This window comes from Pseudopipra pipra, chromosome 9 (assembly GCF_036250125.1).
Source record: "Pseudopipra pipra isolate bDixPip1 chromosome 9, bDixPip1.hap1, whole genome shotgun sequence".
NCBI classification, from domain to species: domain Eukaryota; kingdom Metazoa; phylum Chordata; class Aves; order Passeriformes; family Pipridae; genus Pseudopipra; species Pseudopipra pipra.
Genome location: NC_087557.1, coordinates 5,841,952 through 5,864,363, shown reverse-complemented (window position 1 = coordinate 5,864,363; position 22,412 = coordinate 5,841,952). Strand labels below are relative to the sequence as shown.

The 22,412-nt window shown below is 42.4% G+C and overlaps 1 protein-coding gene across 5 annotated transcripts in view; it reads left to right on the top strand.

Annotated features, from left to right (window-relative positions):
- Positions 1–22,156, top strand: part of KIFAP3 (kinesin associated protein 3) — a 66,294-nt gene extending 44,138 nt beyond the window's left edge. For 2 of the 5 annotated variants that reach the window (XM_064664288.1, XM_064664287.1), the window contains exons 19-20: positions 2,954–3,053; positions 21,736–22,156. In XM_064664288.1, coding sequence (XP_064520358.1) covers positions 2,954–3,053; positions 21,736–21,844 — 209 coding nt within the window. In that variant the 3' untranslated portion in view covers positions 21,845–22,156. Of the gene's footprint in view, positions 1–2,953; positions 3,054–3,991; positions 5,981–15,739; positions 15,841–18,777; positions 18,952–21,735 lie in introns of those variants that run through there. The other 3 variants (XR_010432634.1, XM_064664289.1, XM_064664290.1) reach the window with 3 other exon arrangements.
- Positions 22,157–22,412: the final 256 nt, after the last annotated feature.

The following is a 22,412-nucleotide window of genomic DNA, read 5'->3' as shown; positions in this document are numbered from 1 at the left end:
CTTGCCTCTTTAGTGTCATATTTTTTTTGTACTTTGAATCCTGTAGCTTTATCTTGCTCTGTTAGAATTTAGCAGTGGGAGCCAGGTGTTGTACCCTTTAAGGGTCTTTTTTTACATCAAGTCTCCACTGGGCTTCCTAAAGTAAAGATGTGCCAACCTGCCTGTTGTAGTCTCCCCTTTACAAATCTTAATTGCTTATTTCATAGGGACTTTTCCCAGTAGTGGGAGCTAGAAATGGAATGGCACCAGCAACACTGAATTTCCTGGATTTTAATCATTTGTTACAGGCTTAATGTTATTTTTTTTTTTTTGTTGGAATCGATATTTGACCGGAAAGGAGAGGCAGATTTCCAGTGATATGTTCTGCAGATGTTTGAAAAGTGCCTTGTTTTTAAAGATTGCCCTCTTTTAAAGAGTAGGTGATTATATTCAAAATGCAGGTTCACTTCTTGAATTCATTCCAGCAAGTGTCAGTAATGGTGTGCTTCTGAGATCTGCTGGACTTAGACTTTTGAGATGTGTCATCTTGAAAGGGACACAATATTCCTGTGAAAAGGCTACGGGTTATTCTACCAACTGGAGCAGCTATTTGGGTTTCCAAAGGACAGAGCATTCCTTAGTTAAAAAACCCAACAAAACTACAAATCTTCATACAGTAAGAAATTCAGTACCTGTATTTCAATTTGATAATTTTAGAGTTGACCTGCACTGATGGCTGACACTCAGTAACAGTCCCACTTCAGCCATAAGTAGTTCTGGAGTTCAGTCGTGGCGAGATGAGTTAGTTCTGTTTGCAACGAGAGACCGATCGCTCTCCTGCACAGTAATTTGAACCTACAGGGAAAACGTGGCAGAATCTCTGAAGTTGCCTTCTTTGAGCTCAGTGTCTCTCTTGCTCTGAAAGTACATAACCTAATTTATGTTGAAATGTACATAACAACAGATGTCCTTTAACTGTGTAATCACATTATATGCAGCTGATGCTCTCCATGTGCTTTCGTTTTCCTATAAATTCATGTGAGCCATAACTCTGAGTGTTATGGTTTGACTGTTAACACTCTTGATTGAAGACACTTTAAGTAGTGGTAGCTCTAGCCTCAGAGTTAAAACGTAGTGCTTGCTTTACTAATGTAAAGACAGATGTTATTTTTAAGTCTCTCTGCTCTCAAATAAGTTTTAACTGAACCTGACTATTTAAAATGCATAGTCACTTGAATTGATTGGGTTTGATCTGAAGTGCTGCAGGTATAAAAGCCATAATGTTCCTCTCCATTTCTCAGTAAAAAATACAGAACAGGTGGTGAGATATAGGCAAACTTGGTATGACTGTAAATAAAAGCCATTTCAACTGTCCTTTCTCTCGTTTGGACATGTTCTATTTGTATGATACCACAGAGCACCAGTGTCTCACTGACCATGCTGAGAGGCAGCAATATCAATCTGTGCCAGATCCCTGGCCTGTCAAGTAATACTCCTTCCCATACTGTATACACATGTGTGCAATTAGAACATAGCCATGTACAGCAATCTAATGCTGCTCAAATGTGGTCTGATCATGGCTGGCAGTTTTCATTTGCGATCTGCTGTGTGGTATTCAGTCACTTTCCCATGAGGTATTATCTTCTAAATGAATCTCTGCAGCACCTCATCAAATGTCTGGTAGAAATCTAGATGTGTCAATTCTATTCCTTTTATCACTTGTCACTATATTATCTTCAAAAAAACATCAGGTGAATTCATAAAGCACAGGGAGATTTGTTTGATTGCCAGCGTCGTCATCTCTAAGCCCTTGTGTCTGTAAGTAACTTTTCACTGCTTCCTGCACAGGCAGTTTTAGGAGTTTTGAAACCACAGAGGTTAAGCTAAGTGGCCTGTGACTCCCTGGATCTTATCTCTCTTTCTTTAAAGTGGAATGGCATTTGTAACTTCCTAGTCATTAGAAATCTCTCTCTTCCCTCTTCTTAAACTATTGATGTATCAGTCTGAATGTACCTGTTTCTGCCCTGTTTTTATGGGGGTGCTTTCTGCTATCCAGGTCTGGAGTTTCATACAGTAATGGAGACAAACTGATGTAGGGTCTGTTTTAATCAAATAGTTTGGTTTTTATCTGATTAGAGCCTAATACTAATTACCAAGTAAGAACTGTGCCCTTAATATTAACAAGGAATGTGTTTTGTGAATGGGAACAGGAAAGAGTTAAGCTGGGTTCTTATTCAGCTGGGGTCAGTTCACTGACTTTACTTCAAAGACACTCTGGATTTACACTGATGTAACAGAAGGAAAATGTTAGCTCCTGATTTTCTTCTTTTCCTCATAAAGCAAGGAGAGACTCAAGCCTTTAAGGAATACTGCTGGCTTTACAAGTGTCTGTGTCTTCATATGCCAGTGTTGTAAAAGAAGCACAAGAAAACTAACTTGTGTTTTGAGAGGATATATGAAAAGCCTGCCCTTTTAAGAAAGAGCTCTGAGACATTAAAAGATGGGCGAGATAAAAGAAATAGGTTGGAAGTTGCTTTCTTGGTTTTCTTAATGAGTTTGAAGGGATGCAGTGGTGCAGGGTAGAGTTTGAACTGCTGCTGCTTTTTTACTTTTATGCTGGTGGCCCAGATTAATGTTTGGCCCTTTTAATTACTTTTTCTCTGGGCTTACTTTGATGATGGGAAAGACAAGATCTGTCTTGAAATAACTTTTACAGGCTTAAGGAAGAAGGGCTAAGAGACTATTTCTTTGGTACAGCATTTTTCAGGGCAGTAGGCTGAGCTCCTTGGAATCCTCTGGGGATTTCTGGTGCTTGAAGCTGCTGGTTTTCTATATTATTGTTGATTGATGGTCCTCACAGAAATATTTTAAGTTGCTAATGAATTCCTAAGACAAACCAGGACAGGTTGTGTCACCCACTTACCCTGAAGTCATGGTCCTTCCCACAGTCACTGTATCTCTCCTCTTTTCACAGATGGCCTGATAGCCCCCGATGGCGCGGTGAGTCCGGATGTGTTTGGGGATTACCATCTCCAGAATGGAGACCTGGTTGGGCAGCATCCCTTCTCTGGCAAGTAAGTTGCTCTTTGTAAAGAGTGTGTATCATCCAACAATCACTGTTCAAGTTTCTTTACAGGGCTTCATTTGGGGTAGTCAATGATTCTTGCCCCCATAGCAGAAGGAATGGTTTACACTGAAAAAGCAGTTCTACTCTGTTGTCTGGATGACATGTTTATTTTAACATATTAACATCTGTGTTGTAATGCATCATAGCTTTCCAAAAGCTGTAAAATAGAGCAGTAACAGTAGAACACACAACTAACTGCCATAATGACCCATTATGACAATTAGTCAGATGCTCTTCAGATGTTGTTGGGAAATGTCTAAAGAAAGACTTGAGATGCTGATTATCTAGAAGATGCTTGTTTCCAATAATCTTAAATTTAAAATAAATTTCTCAGCTGCCAAAACTACTTCTGTGGGCTTAGGTTTTTTTGGTGTTTTTCCCTTAACCTAAGTCTCCTACTGAGGGCACTTGGAAGATTTGCTAGATGAGCAAAAGACATTGGCTTGACTTTTGGGAGATGTTTCTCTGAATTCCCCCCCGGCCAATGACCTCTCCTTCTCTGAATGTAGGCAAGCTGTTCCAGTTTGAATTTCTGAGTAGACTTCTCACACGAGTTCAAAATAGAAAAGACTCATTTCCAAAAATGAAATCTTCGTGGATCTTGTAATGTTTAGGAAAAGCCTTTTATAGAGCATGAATTATGTGCATTCATTAGCAGCAAATATTTCAAACACTTGTTAGTCAAGGTACAGAATTCACTTTAGCAGGATGCTCTCTGGACACACCCAGCTCTGTGGCTGAAATTGTTCCTTTCCAAAGGAAGAATGTTATTTTCACCATTAACAATGTTAGTCACCATTTGTAAAATGTAAGTAATTTACAGTATGTACAGCTAAAGCAAAAGAGATTTTTCTCCCTTACTTTGGTTTCTTGTAATTGTTCAAGGGCAATGGACAGTTACTCTTGTTGGTTTATTCTATCTGTGATGCACCAGAAAGCTGAACATTGAGCAAGGGTGGAATGGTAACATTTTTAAGGACAAATTAAAATAAATAACATGCTCAGGAAAAAAAGCAGGACTTGAGATGAATCCTCTAGAAAAAAAGTAAGTATTTCTATTCAGTAAGCATAAAGTTGAGACTAGTGTGCAACCCTTTGCTTGGAGCCTGTGTTTGTAAAGGGGATGCTGGCACTCATTGATTCCAAATACACAACCTTCATTTCAGAACATGCAGGTGACAGAGGAACTGAGGGAAGTGTGAGCTATGTGCTCCTCTTGCAGTCTCAGTCTATTCACCTTCAGAATAGACACATAAATCAGGAGGTGACAAATTCTTTATAACCAGAACACTGTAGGGTACATGCTCCCAGCAGTCTTCACCCCTCTGGAGGTGTGGAGCTTGCAGACTCCTCTGTTTCCAGTAAACATAGATAAAACCCCAAAGATACTCTTGTTTTGCCTGAAAGCTTTCAGCTGGGGCAAAAAAAATCTCAAGTGTCCTTCGTTAAAAGTTAAGGTACATCACAGCCTCAAATTCCAGTCCCTTATCAGGGAGCTACGTTAGCAAGCTGCTTTTTAATTGGATTGTGTTCCAACTAAAATAAGTAACAAAATACATCTGGTGTATACCCAATTAAATTGTTTGTAGAATTTTCTTGTGTGTTTTGAGGCATTTTGGAGGCTCACCTCCAGGAAACAGAAAAACTGCAGTTTGGCTCACAGCAAACTTAGTAATTGCCCATTGATGGTTGCCTCTGGAAATACTCAGATTTCTCACTAGAATTCTGTTTTCTAGGAAGGCTTCTTTCAATATGATTGCTCCATGGATTTATCTGCAGTCCAGACACACAGTCTAATTGGAAACAGTGTGGAGTGCTGCAAATGTTCTGTCCTATTTGTAGCAAAGCAGGAGTGAATTGTTTGATAGAATAGATACTGGCAGTTGAACGGCGAATCCTCGTTTTCAGATGTGTGTCATTATCTCTCTGAACTGCTTGGCGCCAGAAGCCAGGATTTCCTGATGCTTAGACCTAATGTAAAATGCATTAGTGCTCCAAGGCATGAGCCATGGAATTGCCAGTCCCATGAGTTTGGAGAGTAAGACCCTCCCTTTTCCCAAATTTGAACTGGTGTTGGAAGGTAAAACCATACGTGCTGGAGAGCCTAATTAAAAATAATAGCAGCAAGTCAAGGCGCTTTTTATGTGTTATATAGTGTACATTTCAGCCATACCAAAACATAATTCTAGGGTATTTTTATGCTTACAGTTTAAAGCTAACAAGAACCTTATGTCAGGGATTTATTTTTAACCAGTTCCAGCTTTTAATAAATCAAGATTTTTGTTATAAAAATGGTTCATTTTTCTATTATTAATATTTGAATATGTTTTCAAAACTTGTCAAGAAAACTGAATTACAATTTTCATAGACAATTAGCAAGTCAGTTAACAGTTATGTGTTTGAGAGTTCAAACAGAGATGGCCTAATAATGAGTAGATACAACTTTTGTTCTTTTCATTTGTTATAATTTTTTTATTTGTTATACATTTATTTGTTGTGCCTGTGTCTTCTGGTCTTTGCCTTTTATATTAGGCTTTTTAATTCTGTAACAGAAACAGTTGTTTGGTAAGTTCTGGAGTCTCTTTGTCATGTAAGACCATCCTGTGAATTTTGAGGTAGGTAACAACCATGAGCTGATTTCTTTCTACTCAGCCTTGAATAATCTAATCCTTTCTTCTCCTTTCTGCATTCCTATGAGGAAGAACAAGGATATGTTACCTCTTTAATTTCTCTGAGGCTATTTCCTGTCCTTGCAATGTGCTCAGACTGGATCAGGACTTCCCCTTGCCTCCAAGACTGCTGAACAAGTCAGCCAGAAAGTCTCACCTTTTTAATGCTGAGAAGCTGAGTTAGTGTTGGTCTGGTGCCCCCAGTGCATTACCAAGGCTTAAGTGCGTGTGTTCTGATCACTGACTCCACTTTTTGGAGCCAAAGAAATGGTTCTATGAGAAGAGATTGTCAAGGACCACAACCAAACTCCAGTTGTCCTGAAGATTTTTTGATGTAAGTGATGTTTGGTAACACTGAGCAAGGAGCTCAGCCCACCCCACCTGCCATCCATCGTATTGTTATTGTGCAGTGAGCAGCCAGTGACAACCACGGGCTTCCTTGGCTGGGGGTGCTAGTTCTGACACAGCTCCAGGGCAGCCTCTGCACTGCAATTCCACCAGGGTACATTTGGGAAAATTCGGGGGAATTGGAGCAGCGGTTCTGTCCAAAGGTGCAGTTGCTGAAGTGGTTGACTCTCCTGTAATCCAGTAGGGATATCACAACCCTCCTCTGTGGAGTCCCTGTTCCAGGAGACACTGGACCTACATACCTAGACCTGCTGCACAGTCTTAGGCAGATAGGAAAGTGCTTTGTTAAAGCTGAGTAAAACAGGAGTTTAAAAAGGTTAAACTGTGTATAGGCATCTGCACTCACTGGGTACCACACTGGGGCTGTTCTCCCTCCTAATTTCTTAAGAGGGAAACATGAAGTAACAGTAGAACATCTGTTGATCTGGGGAATTAGGTGGACTACCTTAGAAGCTGTTTTTCAAAGACATTGCCTTCCCTTCACAGGGTTTCTTGGACTTTACTTTGAAACCTGGAGTAGTTACTCTCAGGAGTTGGGAAAGCCACCTCACAGGATCAATTCCTGCACTGTGAAGTACAGAACAACTTTGAAGGGAATTGTAAAAATATCTAGCCCTGAATTCATTTTGTAGATTTGCTTGCATGCTTGCTACTCTGGACGTGTCCACATCCTGATAACTGTTGTTTCTGTTACTTGTCATCGTGAAGGAGAAGCAGCACATAAGTGAAGACCTGGAAAGTTGCCATTTTTTTAATACTGCTGCCCTAATTTTAGCAACCCAAGGCACTGTCAGAAATAGAAATGCTTTGTTTCTGATAGTTTAGCTTGTGTGTTTTATGAAGAATTTTAGTTTACAGCTCTTATTTCTGAGCTATATTCTTACTGGAGTTGTACTGTTATGTATGATGCCTATAAATAGAATTATTTCAGGATCTAACATACACAGAAGCGGTGATAAAATCCATAAACAGCGTCTCTTGTTTTCCTCAAAGGTTTGGAGCAGAATGCAAACAGATCGTAAGGTATGTTTTCCATTCAGCAGAAAATACGTGGCTGAGGAGGTTGTTTTGACAGCTTGTATCCAGGTTTTTTTCATTGGCTAGGAAAAGACTTTTGTGATTAGATTACCAGCTTTGAATCATCTTACTGTCTCTCAGAAGCAGATGGGCATTAGGCATATATTTGAAATTTTCATCTGTTATTAAAATCTGCATTCAAGGCTCCTGGTTCTGATAACTCTTAATACTGAGTGAAAGTTTTATGATTGTGGCAAACAAAAAATCCCTCACCTTTGGCTGATGTGATGACAGCTTAGTGTCTGAGCCGCAGGGGATAAAGACCAGCTGAAAGAAGTCTTCAAGAATCCACGGTCATTTATCAAATTTTAATCACCTTCTGGAGACTAATTACTCTCTTAAGACACAAACGTAATAGTGATGGCTAAATATCTCATAATAGAGATAGCCACAGTATTTTTCTTGCCCTTTGGGGAAGAGACCACTTTTTAACCTTTCCCGGCTATAACTGGTACAAACTTTGAGTGCAAAAATCAATTTTTGGTTAATATCTTCATCAGAGTTCTCAAATGTTCTCAGTCTATAGCTTTGAAAAGGTTAATAGTCAGGAATGCTACAGCCAGCCAGAACTTTTTTTTCTTCCCAAGGAAGTTTTCTCCAGTACAGGATCCTTTAACCTCGTTATAAAATGTAGCAGAGCTGCCATTGCACAATCCCTGTTTTCACTGAGACAAGGTATTTCTGTGTGTGCTCACATCTCTTCTCAACAGACATGTGACTGGAGCTTCTTCCCAGGAAGCAGTGAGGTTTGGCATGTCAAACACAACCAGTTTTATGGGGTGACTGTCTGTCTCTCTCCTTGGTGGAACATCTTTCCTTCTGCTTGGATTTACAGCCCAAAACTTTAACTGCATTTTTTCTTTTTGCCATGGCAGGTCATTGTGATACTTTGTGAGCTCAGTGTCTGGAGCCAGGCCCTTGCAGGCTGCTCTGCACTGGCTTCAGTGGAGCTGTGGCTGATGTTGCCAAGTGCCAACATGCACAGCCAAGCTGTGGTGTCTTAAGTTGATGGAAACCACAGTGTTGTGGGATGCAGTAACTTAATACCTGGCCTTAGGTCCTGGTGGGAGCCCAGGGAAGACTGTTACTGTGACTTAGCTTGTCTCTAGCTGAGCTAACCACATGTAATGTCTGCATGTGCTAAAAGTCCACACTGAATGGGGGGAATGGTCATATCTACAGGCTTTTTTTGTTTGGATACCCTGATGAAAATCAGATGGGAATTGTCATGGAAGAACAACTGAGGTCTGTAGCCTTCCATTCCTGTTGATTCCTGTGGTGTGATGGTAGCTCTCAGTCATGAGTCACAGCTGAACAGCTCAGGTCCAGGTCAGGTCCAGGAACTGCATCAGGTGCTGGCAAATGTGAACTTTGTGAATGATCAGCAGAATGTTTTGAAGTGGTGTGACATGTAAGTTAGATCCTGCAATGACATTTATAGCTCTATTCCGTATAGATTGTAACTCAAATGTAACTCATCCTCAGTTACATTTGCTGAAGGAAAGGACTGGAGGAGTTGGTGAGCCTGCTAGGGAGTGTCTCATCTATCTTGTATTTTCAGTAACATTCAGCAGAGTTTATTTAGAAGTTGAAACATTCCCTTCCCAGCCTTTCAGGATGTAAGTGCCATCTTGCAGGCTATCTCTGAAGGTGAAAACTAGTCCATTAGCAGAGAGTAGCAATGAACTGCCTCAGGCCACCCTTCACAGCCATCAGTGGCAGAAGAAACTGTTTCATGGTCCCCAGAAAGATTAGTGTAGATGTTCTCATGTGGAGTCTATGCTGCAGTAGAATTGAGACTACCCACATGTCTCTGTCCTCCTCATTTGAACAGAGGCAGTAGTATTTTCCTTAGAGGTGGCATGTAGTGAGTATAAAATCTTAATGGAAAGAAAAGCGAATAGAGTGTAAATTAATGTTACAATATGATTCTACTTTCAGCTATTTTACCACAGTGATGTTTCTACCAGCTCTGTGCATTGCTTTTTCTTTTCCATAATTAAACTTTATTTTAAAAACAATGCCCAACTTGTTCACCTTTGCAATATGTTCAGCAGAGTTGTACTCAGCTTCTGCCATTTGGACACTATTTAATTTGCATTTCCCAGGAGAATCAAATTAGGTTTTATTAGTAAATTGGGCCTATAACTTTGTAGGCAGGTTTTATTAGTTTATCACACATCAGTATTAGCAAATTGTAAATCCCACTGAAACAAATTCAAAAAGGCCTTAAAGAAAAGCTCAGAACCAATGAAGTTCCTGGACACAAATAAGGGAGTTTATTTTGGTTGTTTTGTGTCTTTTTTTTTCTTTTTTTTTTTTTTAATCCCACAAAGCACCTTTCTTATCATACTCTGTTGTCTTAACTGCCTCCATGTTTAGTTTTATAAAAGTTAAACTGAACATGATCAGGAAAGTTTCACTAATTGTATAGTGAGGATTTATATGGCTTGAGATAAAGCACCCTGGGAAACAGGAAGGGAAGTTTCCTTTTGTGCCCCAGTGCCTTTACAGGTGGTACATATGCTGGAATTGAGATCCTGCAACTAGAAGACAGTAATAAGAAAGTGGGAACTGCTGCCTTTAGGAGCGTTTCAGACACAGTCTGGGATGAGCTTATTCAAAGCCTTCACTTGATTGCTTCAGGTCCTGCCTGGATCATGGCTTAAGACAAAATTCACTGTGTAGTTGTTCTCCTTCAATACTTCAGTTTGGGAGAAGTGCTTCCAGAACAGGAGTGCTTCATCAGTAAGAGCTTTTGAATGGGAGCTTGAATTTCTTTGTGTCTTACAATAATTTGTTTTTCTTTGTCCTTTTCCCATTTTTGGGGGGTAGTGATCGTATTCCTGCTAGCTGCTGCTTGATTAGCTTTTTCACACTGTCTTCTCAAAGCCTTGTTTATAGAAATACTGCAACCTGCCCATACTGTAATCCAGTTTAGGTGTCACTGATGTGCATCTCACCAAATTGGGCTGTTCCTATGTGGACTGTTACTGTAGCATTTTTGAAGACCGGGCTAAGATTTTGCTCTGTGGCCCATATTGATCAATGAGATTTTTCCAGAATTTGGAGTTCTGTGCATACTGCACCAGTGAAGGATTAGGGCCCAGCACTGCCTGTAATTGGGGAATATCCCTACCAGGAACATACTATTCATATCTAATGTTCAATTTACAGCAACTTTTTAATGTGCTTGGGTGCTTATTTGTTGTCATTGTTCTTAGCCAGTGTGAGGAGAAGCTCCCAAGCAGCTCTCTGTGTATGCCCCCCACAGTGCAGCACACAGTCCTTGCCCCAGGGAGCTGATAGTCAAGGCAGACAGGGAACCAAAGGTGAGGAGAAGGGAAAGTCAGGTGCCAGAGCAGAGCAGGGCACTCGAGTGCTCCCTCAGTGCCCCGGTGACCAGACCACACCACCTCGCCAAGGTGTGTGGTCTGGAGTTGGGAAGGATCGTGTTGCACTTGTTTCATTTACTGTAAGAGCAGTTTAATTGCTCCCAACAATTGCACCAGTATGCTGAGAGATGAAATGGCTTGCTGGGGAGTATTTTAAAGGTGCAGTTTTTTCAGCAAGTTGCAGATGCCGTTTGGGAAGAGAGTTAGTGCTGAGGTTTTAATGCACTTCAGCTCTTTTGGAATACAGGATACTTGGGCCTCTTTCACTTGCAGTTGCCTCTTTTACATTTCTTTAGTTGCTTTTTATTTTACTGTATTCCACCTGCAGTTGGCCTCATTTAACCATCATGGTTTAGGTGACTATTAAGAATTTTAAAAGAATACCAAAATGCTGTGGCAGTTAGCTCAAGTCCTTTGGAATGTCTTACCAAAAAATCCCCCAAACCTGGCTCTGTCTCTTCTGAAATGTAACATTAATTAATTCCCACGTTCTGTCTGCTGCTCTTAGTCCCTCCAGATGTGCTACTAGGAATAGACTGGCTCCCTGGTTACAAGCCATCTGGGCTCTGTAAACTGATTTGCACTTATATTAAACAATAAGTGAACAGAATGCGGAAGAGTTATTAAAGCAAATGTACATTGCTTATAAATCTCAAAGTAAAATATTAAAATGCAGTAAAGGGGAATGGAATGTGCAAATGAAGACCTGCTTGTTTTTAATGAGTTTAGCTGTGACCTTCTCGATTTCAACTAAAAGAAAAGAATTTTATTTTTCTCTTTAAAAAAATTTAAAAAAAAAAGAAAAAGAAACTATAAAACTGCTTACAGAAGTATCTGAGACAAAAACAAGGAAATATAATGTTCTAAACTTGACTGGTCCAAACCACTCAAGCTGCTGTGACAGCTCATAAAACTGAGAGTAGTTTTTAACTGGACTCTGTTTTACATTGCCAGAGTGAATTTTCCTTGCAGGAAGTAGCCAGAAGGTTTATTTAGTTTCCAGACTGCTGCTTTGATCTTTCCATTCTGTCACTTCTCAGGTTACATAGCCCTTTTTCACTGCAGTAAATCTGCAACAGTTAATGAGAATAAAATTTCCTCCTTCTCACTGATCGCATGCTGTTAAATGCCAAACCACAGCCAGCAGCATATTTGCAGAATTCGGCTGCACTGTACAAAAACAGCACAATCAGTTTAATCTTGTTGGTTTTGTAATTCATTTTATTGAGCTTTTCTTTTTCAAGTGACCTATTTTATCAAGACAAGTGGTTGCAGGGCCAGATCTGGAAGAAAGATTTAAAACTGCAATAAAGTGAAGGGTGTTTTGTATGCTGGGTATAAGCATGGTCACAGGATTCAAAATTAAACCTACAATGAGGAGTTTTAAAAAGTCCCATATATCAGTGGGATATTTCTTGTGGTTATTATCTGAACTGAACATGTGCTGTGAACAAGTCTCTAGCATAAAAATTAATATATCAAATTAATTTCTTTGCCAAATACTTCAAATTGTTTTGATTCTAAAATCTTATTCTGATTGTGCATTTATCAGTTTCAGCCATCCAACTCCAGTGACTGAACCGCCCTTTCTCTTCCCTCTGGAAAACAAGACGATGTTTTTATAACCATGAGATTTAAAAAAATAATAAATAAGTTTACAGAGTTTATTTGCCTTATGGGTTTTGAGCTTTGTAAGGTTTGTTGTTTTGTTGTGTTTTTTTTTTTTTTTTAAGACTCCCTGGCCAACCTTATGGTCTTGAAACATTATCCATTCATTTAATTAAAATTGATTTTTTTTTTGCATAATAATGCTACCCCAAGGTATAGATCTCCCAAGAAAATGTTCCTTGTTTGTATTTGTATCTGCCTTGTTTATCCAGTGTTATCCCTAAGAAAAAAAGCCAGTATGAGACTTCCTTCTTTGTTTACACTAAAATCATTGCTGATTTGGGATAAATTTTGACAAAATTTCACTAGGGCCCTGTGTTGATAAACAAAAGTGGTTGAAATCTGGATGATCATCCGTGGTGGTAAAAAATATTTAAAGTTTATTCATGAGTAATAATGCTCTGACTGCATTTGCCGTGTGCGCTCGAGCGAGCGCTGCAAATCCCCCAGCCATGGTAACTTTCAGAGAAGGCTTTGAAAGCTTTTATTGGCTGCAGCTGGAAGGCAGAGCAGAACAGATTTTTTGACTCTGCCTCCCTCCCTCCCTCCAGCATCTGGATTATCATCCCCACTGAGTTGCCCAGTTCTTAGTGCTGTCCCTCACAGGCAGCATGACTGTCGCTGTGGCTTCTCCGGGCATTAGTGCACAGAGGGAACTTTTGTCCCCATTTGTGTCGAAGCCCAGAGCTGAGTGGCAGTGCTTGGGCTTGAGGAGTTTGTATAAATATAAATAAAGGGATTAATTCTCCAGCTATGAGCCCTTCACTGCAGGGCACAAAACAGTTGCATTTTTGTTTCATCTGATTTTTCCAGAGTACATTTTCACAGTGACCTGCTCTGTAATGTAGCACAGAAACCAAGAAACACTTCCCATGTGGAAATAAATGGGAAGGCTAGTGGAAGGCATGGACCAGATCCCGGACTGATCTCACCAGTGGCACCAGTCATCTTTAGGAAATGGCCCCTTCAGGATCCTATTCTGCTCAAACTGTTGCCTGAAGCTTCTTAGTACACAATCTAACACTGAGCTTGCTGGGGAGGCTTCAAACCTTTCCAAGCCAGACCTATTGCTAGTTTAGATTAAGGCAGTTTATGGAGTTGACAGATACACTTTGGACTGTGCAAGGAGAGAGGGGGAGGCAAGGACATCTTCCTTTTTATTGCCTGCTCCTCAGGACTTTTTAATTTGTTTGAGTTCTTAATTAATTTTTAAGAAATGGATGTATCTAATCAGTGGGTTTGGCCAGTTGTTGAGCCAAGAGCACAGAAGATGTTTCTGTCAGGCTTATAATGGAAAGCCAGAGCCCTTGGTTTCTGTTCCAGCTCTGACTGTGCACTTGACCTTTTAACAAATCCTGTAGAGAATGGCTGATAAACTCCCTGTCCATGTGGCAGGGCTGTGAGCCTGGCTGAAGGAATGCTGCAGAAGCTATCCTGATGCCCTGCAAAGAGACAAGATGGCTCTACGAAACAACTGGAGTCTTTGAGCTGCTGTTTTGCCCCCTTGCTATACTGTGGATTGGTTGCTTTTCTAACAGGGCAGAAATAGCCTTTTTTTTTCCTAAGGAGTTTTACAGAATAAGCAAAAGTCTTTTCTGTCTGTGTCAGTCTAATTAGAGCCTTCTTGTTACTGTAGTTTGTCATTTGGCTGTCTTTAATGTCTGGGGTGTTTTCTCTTCCAATACTCTAATGGGAAGCTGAGGTCCTGGAGAAAAGGTGCAGCTTGTCCAGGATCACACAGCAGGTAACTGCCAGAGCAGGAACCCCAGCCCACGGCCCAGGCTGCATTCACAGAGCAGGGATGGCAAGGGCTGCAGCTCCTAAGCAAGGCTCCACTGAATTTGGCTGAGCAAGGTCATTTGGCTTTGGTTCGGTGCCTTCTTACTATTCAGTTTGGAAATTTTTTTTATTTTAAATGTTTCCCTCCCCCAGTGGATTTTGGCATGGTTATTGCTGGAGCCTGACACAGAAGACACAGTGCTCGTTCCTCCACCATTGTCAGCTTTGCGTTTGTTTATAATTAAATGGGAAAAACAGCAGTATTGTACTGAGCTACAACTGGGCACCAAGTCCAGAAGCAATTGGAAACTTTAAGTCATTAAGTGCACTGAAGAAAGCTGGATCACATGGAAGGAGAGACATGATCAAAGCTGTATCATGATGCACAAGGGAGCTAAAGTATTGCACAGGTTAACTTGGACACTTGTGAGCAAATACATCATTACTGGTTAAGGAACATTAATATTCAGTGCTAATGTAGAGATGGACTTGGTACTTGATGCAGTGTGCACAGTCACTGTCCCTGCCTCAAAACTCCCCTCCTGCTTGAGGGCTAGAAAGCATGGAAAAAAGGCTTCACAGATATGGAAGAAAAAGTTGGGGCCATTAGAGGCAGAATTTAAGAGACTTGTGGTTTATAGTTTAACGTCATTACCAGTAGTGGGAGAATCTACAGTTACAGGACGTTATATAAAGAAACATTGTTTTTTCCTAAGGCTTCCTCAGTTGTATGCTTTCTCCATAACCCATGGTTTGTGCTCTTACTCTGAAGCACAGAAAATTTATGGTCAGTGAAGGAAAACCAGAGGTAGCTGGCACATAGGAGTAAATAGGATTATCTTCTTGATTGCTAGACTCTAAGGAAGGGAAAAAGCAATGGGCCTTGTGCCCCTTTGTGATGCCCTCTGCTCTTTCATGATGGGTGGTAGGAGAATGGGATCCCATCCAGTGCTTAGCTGACAGGGAATATCAGCAGACAGGCCACAGAGTCTGTGGGCTTCACAGGCTCTGAGCCTTGGCTTAGGTGTGGTGGTTCACTGGTACCTGCACAGGATACCATCTCCTTACCTAAAGATAACGTTAGAAACTGGAGGGGGGGGTGTGTTCTGTGGAATTAAAACCCATTTCCTGCCTCCTGTGCTTGGATGCACGTGGTGCCTGAATCCTCACTGTCCGATGGGTCGAGGCCTGGGTGCCCCCAGCTCCCCTGCTTTTCCATACCCTGCTCTCTGTGCAGGGGAAACCTGTGGATGGAGGGAGGGAGCTGCAGCCTTTACTAACCAGCTCATTGGGCTGGCAGGACTCTGTCACATCCCATACGTGATTACACTGCCCTGCGCTGCAGTCCTTGTCTCAGACCTGCACTCCAGCACCTCTCATCAACACTTCAAAAACAAGCAAACAAAACCACCCACTGAGATGAGAGAAAAAATAAGGACTTTGCTGCTGGCAAACTCCTGTGTCTCTTGTTGACAAGTATAATCAATAAACTGCATCTCATTTGTACAGATTATAATGCTGTGCTTGTCTGGAGATTAGAGACTGGAGTGCCACTCCTATGGCTCAGGCACCTCCTGAGGGAAAAATATAGCCTTCAGTATTCATCTCTATGTAATGTCTTTTTGTCTGTTATACAGGGAAGCTTGAGACAGCATTGTGGAATATGGGGGGTTATGGCATGGGAGTTTATAAGAGAATGCAGGACGGTAACTGTATGGTACCAACAGTGCTGTCACACGTGAGTAGATTCACAGAAGGGAAGCTTTAGACTTCAAGGATGCACTGCATGAAGTTCTGAATGCCTGGGATGAGGTGGGGGATGACTTGAGAGTGAAGACAGTGCTTTTTAGGAACAATAATACCTGGTGTATAGAGGGAGAAGGTAGGGAGGAAACAGAGAGTTTGCTATGAACTGTACTTATATCAGGTTTCTGAAAGATGCTCAGAAACCAGAGATGGTTCAACCCCCATTCTCTGATACTCAGGAGGAGTTTTGAAAAGCTGCAGGTGTGATCAGTGGCAGGAGGAAGAGTGCCATGTGTGTCAGCAGGGGCTGCCTGTTCACACCTGCACATAAACCCTCTCAGCAGCTCATTGGAGCACCAGAACTTTTGGTGGGATTCCTTCATTTGGACTTGGTAGAGTTGCTGATGAGGTGAAAGCTGCAAGTAATATTTGGTTGGTCTTAGCAAGGTTAGAAGATCTAGGAAAGTATAAATTTACAGATTTTTTTTAATTTTAAATAGATTTTATTGTTAATAAAATTATAAAGCTTATATCCCTGGTAAGTAGCTGAGAGCCTCTGAGGCGTCAGTTATTGTTGATGCAGAGTAAGGAGGGAGGATTGACAGGATTTTATAACAGGTTTAGGATGAAAAGAAATGTAGCTGAAACCTTAACTCTGGTGGAAGCACTGTATGTGTTTAGCTTGAAGTTCATTTTCAGTGGGCAGTGATTCCAGGGTGCTTTAATTTGGGGCAGAAAAGGATGAAACTTTGTCCCTAAAGTGTGAGCTCCTAAATTGGTACTTTACCCTTGAAGGCTTTTCCTGGGCTGCCTTCACCTGCACGGGCAGTCCCAGTCTTTCACTGCACACTCTGGTACAATCATTGCCATAGTTGTTCATGCCTCTGACTGTACAGGCCTGCTTCCCAAACTGTTTTTTTGCTGGGATCGCTCCAAGATCCATGGATCTTCCTGGGGGGGGGGGGGTTCAGTTGGACTTTAAAGGGTTACTCATGACCAAGAATTTCCTCAGTGATGCTGGACTTGCCTTTCTGAGGCCCTGCTTATGCCAGAGGAATTAGTACCTTGGAATTAGGATCCAGTTTTAGAGCACCCTGTCAGCACCAGCACAGGCACCAGTGTGAACACTGGTGTGGACAGGCTCGGGTGTCTGTGGCTCAGGAGAGCTCTGCGGTCACTCTGCACCCCGGCGCTAATGACCCAGTGAGACTGCTCAGAGCCTCTCCTCTGGTCCCGTGCCCTGGGGAGCAGCACAGGTACCTGCAGGGAAACCCCAGCAGAGGATTCCTGGTGGAGTGCTCTCTGTGGGAGCCTGCCAAGTCTTCCAGACATTCCGCAAAGCCTGTCTAGTCTCTGGGGCTCTGGGGGCAGGAGGGAGTTAAGGAAAGGAAGTATTTTGTGGGTACAGTGGGACACTGGCTGGCATTTCCTGTTGAGTGGGGGACACAATCATTCTTTACATCTTAAATTATGTGAGAGCATCTAGGATCCTACATGGGCATATTAATTTGGATGTTATGAATCAGAGCAAGCATCAATAAGCAGAGCTGTTAAGAAATCTCTCCTCACTCATGCACATCAGGAACATTTTCCTCATCGGCATGTGTTCTTCAGTTCCCCAGCAGTACAAGCAAATTGGAAAGTTCAGCTGTCATTTGGGGAAGGTCATAGATCACACTAGCAGCCTGAGTAATCCAAGAGGTTTTAAGTATCATAGCATTTAGTTTAAAGTGAAATTTGCTCTGACAGGGGCTGGCAGACCAATAGGAAAAAGAAATATTTGTGCTTGGAGAAGTGCATGTGTAGAGACCTCGAGTATAACTGATGGCTGGAAGTGATTTCAGTCTAAAAAAAACAAATCATTAAGAGAGTGCATAGGGGTAAAATACACAGTTCATATTTTAAAGGGTCTCAAAATGAACGAGCAACTGAGGTTAGCAGTACGTAGTAATTAGCTGGGCTGTTCACTGTTTAACTCCATCAGCCCCAGGCGCGGGGTGAGGTTTGCACAAGCACACGGCTGTGCTGTGCCCGTGGGTTGCAGGCGCGGATCTCTGTGCGCAGGCGCGCGATGCCGGGAGACAGAACTGCCTGAAATCACTTGCACAGTGAGGCAACAGCTTAAGCCATTTATCTGAGGGGTTTGTTGTGGTGTTGTATGATCCACATCCAGTCTACAACTGCAGGGGTGCATGCACTTCTGCTAGGTACCAAAGTGCATAGGGAGGAGTATTGGGAGGAAAAAATACTAATTCTGGGATGCATATTGTTGCCCTAAATGGCATAATTACATGTCCTTAACTTTTTAGGAAGACAGGCTGGTGCTTGCTCTGCTCAGCACTGAGTTTCCTGGTAGATGCTGTATCATAAGGCCAACAACACATTTTTCCTAGGAGCAAGTTTTGAACTCGATTGCTGGTATAAATTTGAGCACACATGGCACAAATCATGATCTCAGGCCAGTCGTTACCCAACAGTGTTTACAGCTGCAGAACTACCATCTCTCCTGGCTCTCCCCTTCTGCTGTTCTTGGCAGAAGGGGCAAGGATTCATCGGGACTTGGTTTTTAAACCCATCTCCACCTTGGTGGGTTATGCCCTTGGCCTGCCAGCCTCCTGAGCGAGCCAGACTCTGGACTCAGTCTCCAGGCACATGTTGGCTGTTTGGTTGTCCTACCCCTCCGTTATCTCCTGGGCTAAGGAGCCTTCCCTTCAACTATGACAGGCTCTGTGCTGCAGCCTGCCAGGGCAATCAGTCCCACAGGCAAAGCTGGTGTGCTTCAAGAGCACTAACGTGTAAAAATGAAGCCAGTTTTTTTCAAGCATGGTCAAGCGTTCATTTACTTAAGAGAAATATTTAGATAGGAGAGAGTAGTGATTTGATCAAGGTGTTTTAATGTGATTTTCTGTTCCTTTTTTTTTTTTTTTAGCTGTCCAAAGCAGTTATCAGCTGATCCATCTCTTCCAGTTTTCTTCAGGACACTAACATATGTCTGAACCATTTGGAAATAACTGATACTCCTCAAAGTTTAAACTCTAGGGATCTTTACCTAATTACTTACACGTTTATAAAAAAAAATATTAAAAAAATGATTTGCTGAGAATGTGATTGAAACCATATTTTCCCTGCTCTTGTTATCAATTTAAATACATTTAGAAGTTCTTTGAATAAGGATTACTGAGCTGGAAGTGGCTGGAAGAGCTCAGCCTCCAGCGATAGAGGCCCATTGCCACCATGCGGCTCAGGGCGTTATTACACCTCACCCCAAGAAGTCAGTGGTATTTTAGTTTGGGGTGTATAACAGAGGGACTAAAAGAAGCTCAGGACAGGTCTCCAACTCCTGTCTTTGTTGTGTGCCTCTCTGCCACAGTAAACCCGAGGATGGCTCCTTCTGTCTCTCCCGTGGGCCAAGGCATGTCCCCTACAAGCTTGACTTGCACTCAGCAGCCTCAGGCACCCTCCCTCTCCTCACTCACTTAAACATCATTCCAGAATGAGCTTTTCAGTAGGGAGCAGAAATGCAAAAAGCCCTTATTCTACCACACTAGTAATAAAAGCAACTTACAAAAAACAACATTGAAAGATAAACCCAGAAAAGCATTTTCTGTTTAAACAGCTTTTCATTATAAATAAAATATAGATGTTTTAAGGATGTTTGGAAGACAACAATGGAATTCCTGAGTTTGAAGGTAGCCTTAAAGGGTTCTGCTTCTCTGCAGTGTTACACATGTAACTGGGAACTTGTAGAAACACAACAGAACCCGACCCTGCACTTCCAAATCCCACTACACCTTCTTTTAGTATGTTATTAACTCCTAGCACTGACAGTACCAAAAAAACTCCAAAAGAATTGATGTTTTATGGTAGTTCTTCAGTTGGTTTGTTTTTTGAACTGCCGAAAATACTACTCATCTTTCTGCTTGTCCTTGTTGGCTTGCTTGGAAGAACTCTGGGGTCTCTGTTGAGACATGGGCCCCCAAGGGCAGCCCGTGCAAGGTCTGTCTGTCAGTCCTTTGCATTCTGGAAATCAGGAACAGGGAGGAGCAGGGACCATTCTCTGGCTAAGGTGAGTTCACGGTTTGGGGTTTCTGGAGATAAGAGTGAAACACAAAGTAACAGGATTTCTCTTAATCCCCTCTTTCAAAGCTTCAAGCCTCATAATGAGAAAGCTGTTGTTTGCCAGGTACAAAGGAGGCAGCTGGGGAAGGTGCCTCAGAGGTCACCAGCTCATTTCCTAATGAGCTTGAAAAACAGTAACAGGACTTCAGAGTGGATACAGGAAAGAACCGGTGGCCAGAGGCAGGTGTGGAGCCAGAGCAGTGCGTTCACAGAGCTTTCCACCACTGCAGGATACACCACAGCCACTCTGCTGCTCTCTGCTGTGCTGAAGGCTCTGCTCAGACTGATGGCTCAGTGTAGGAGGTGGGGACAGGAGCATTGCCCATTCAAATACACACAGGCAGACATGGGAATGCAAAGCACTTCCAGGACATGGCATTTCTCAAGGTATTTTCAGATAAACTGGAATGATTTTCTCTGCAGCTTGGCTGTTGATTGTGTCCCTTCCCTCTCAGAGGACAAATCTCAGCCTCAGACTTTCCACCTTCACCTGATTATTAGAACATCCCATGAGTGAACTAGTTTGCTGAGAAACCAGGCACCAAGGATCCTTTTCTAGGACCTCACTGAGACACAATCCGGGGAAAGTGCCTTTGTGAGGACAGAGTGATGGACATGGTCCCCCACCACTGCAAGCTGAGCCCTTTCAGTCCAACTGATTCAGCAGTGCCAGCTTCTTGCTGAGCCAGGGCCTGGGGCCCACCCATTGTACATCTTCTGGAGGGGTCATTCTTTCCCAGCCTTGCCTGTTGCATAACCCATGTTCCATATGGATAATTGGCAGTAATGAGGTTCAGCTTTTCCCCACTCCAAAGGCACTTTGGTTCTTTGTGTTTTGACAGTCTTCAGAGGGGAAGTTCAGCTCCTTTCAATGCATCTTTAGTCAGAAAATAAATCAGGATCCTTTTTCATTTGTCCCTCTACTGAAGTGGAAGTTAAGAAGTGACATAACTATGAATAGGCAGCAGTCCAGTGTCTTAAGCAATATTCGTTTTTCCTCTACCTCCTCCATGAGAGTTACTGCGGAGCATGAAAAATGTGCCACTTTTCCCTATGCAGTTCTTGCGTTTTAATATCTAATTCATTGCTGTGGTACTCTTTAGGTGTAAGGGATTTCTCTTAAGGGAGACTGTAGGTGCTATTCTATATGAAAAATGAATTATTCTGTCTCATTAGTACATAGCCTTTCAGTATATGATGAATGCTTTCTGCTATTTGGCTGCCAACCTTGTATTCCACCTGAAACACCATCCTTTACTGAACTATGTTGCTGTGTCACATCTTCTCACTTTCTCCCTTCTAGCTGGTGTTTTCCCAGGCACCTCAGAAATGTACTGAAGGCAGGGACTGAGACTGTTCAGAGGTGCTGTGTAGGGCAGGGTTACAGTGGCCTTTGCCAGAAGCGTGCACGAAGCCTTTCCTGAAAGACATGTTAACTTCAGTATACAGAGGGAGAAATGCAGTTACAGGAGTGAAGTTCTTGGCCAGTAAGTCCGTACAAGGATGGAAAAGAAGGGGTCTGTCTCTTCTGGGATCTCCTGTGGACCTGAAAGCCTTTCCTCAATAGGAGTTGTGTTGATTTCTCTGCAGCATTTCTTTTCCCACCGGGGAAGAGGAGACAGAGGAATGCTGGCTAGAAAGGGAACATGAACATGGCTTGCAAAGTTGCCTCACAAAACTCTGGCAGGAGGAGTTGGAGACACCCGCCTTAGTGTACCTTCTCTGCCATACAAAAACCTGCAGTTTCTCTCTCCTTGTTATTTTGTAGCATTGGAGTTGATGGATTCGGTCAGTCCCCAGGGGTTCCGGGCCGCCCAGCGACTGCCTACGGATACCGCCCGGATGAACCGTATTACTACGGCTATGGAGCACGGTGAGCGCCCCCAGCCCTGGAGGAAGCGGGTGTGCCTGCAGCACAGCTCTGTCCCTTGGTAATGCATGACTGTACCACGATGGGGCCGTCACTCTGTATCCTTTGGCATGTGTAGCTCCAGATAAGCGTAGCCTTTCTGGGTCCAGTGTGTTAGTGACAGTGTTTATTCTTTGGTTGCTCTTTGTTATTATTTTTGTACAGTATTCACTCTGTGACTTGAAAGCAGGAATTGGAAACTACTGGACTGGAAAGTGTCACATTATGTATATCAAGCTACTAATTTAATTTCTATTAAACATAAAAACCTGTGTGGTCAGCAGTGGTGAATATGTTTCTAACCAATGTTTCATGTGTTTTACAAGACATTTAAGACGAGTGCTCCATGTGCAGTGTGTTTAACATGGACTGTTTCCCCTCTCACACTTCAGTCACAGGAACACTGTTAAGCCCCAGCATCTCCTGGCACTGCCCCGACACATAGTTTGGACCGAAGTCCAGCCCTGGGTCTGAACACTTTAATGATGGAAAGATGGCACAGATTCACTCCCTGGAGCTTCAGATATTTACAATCT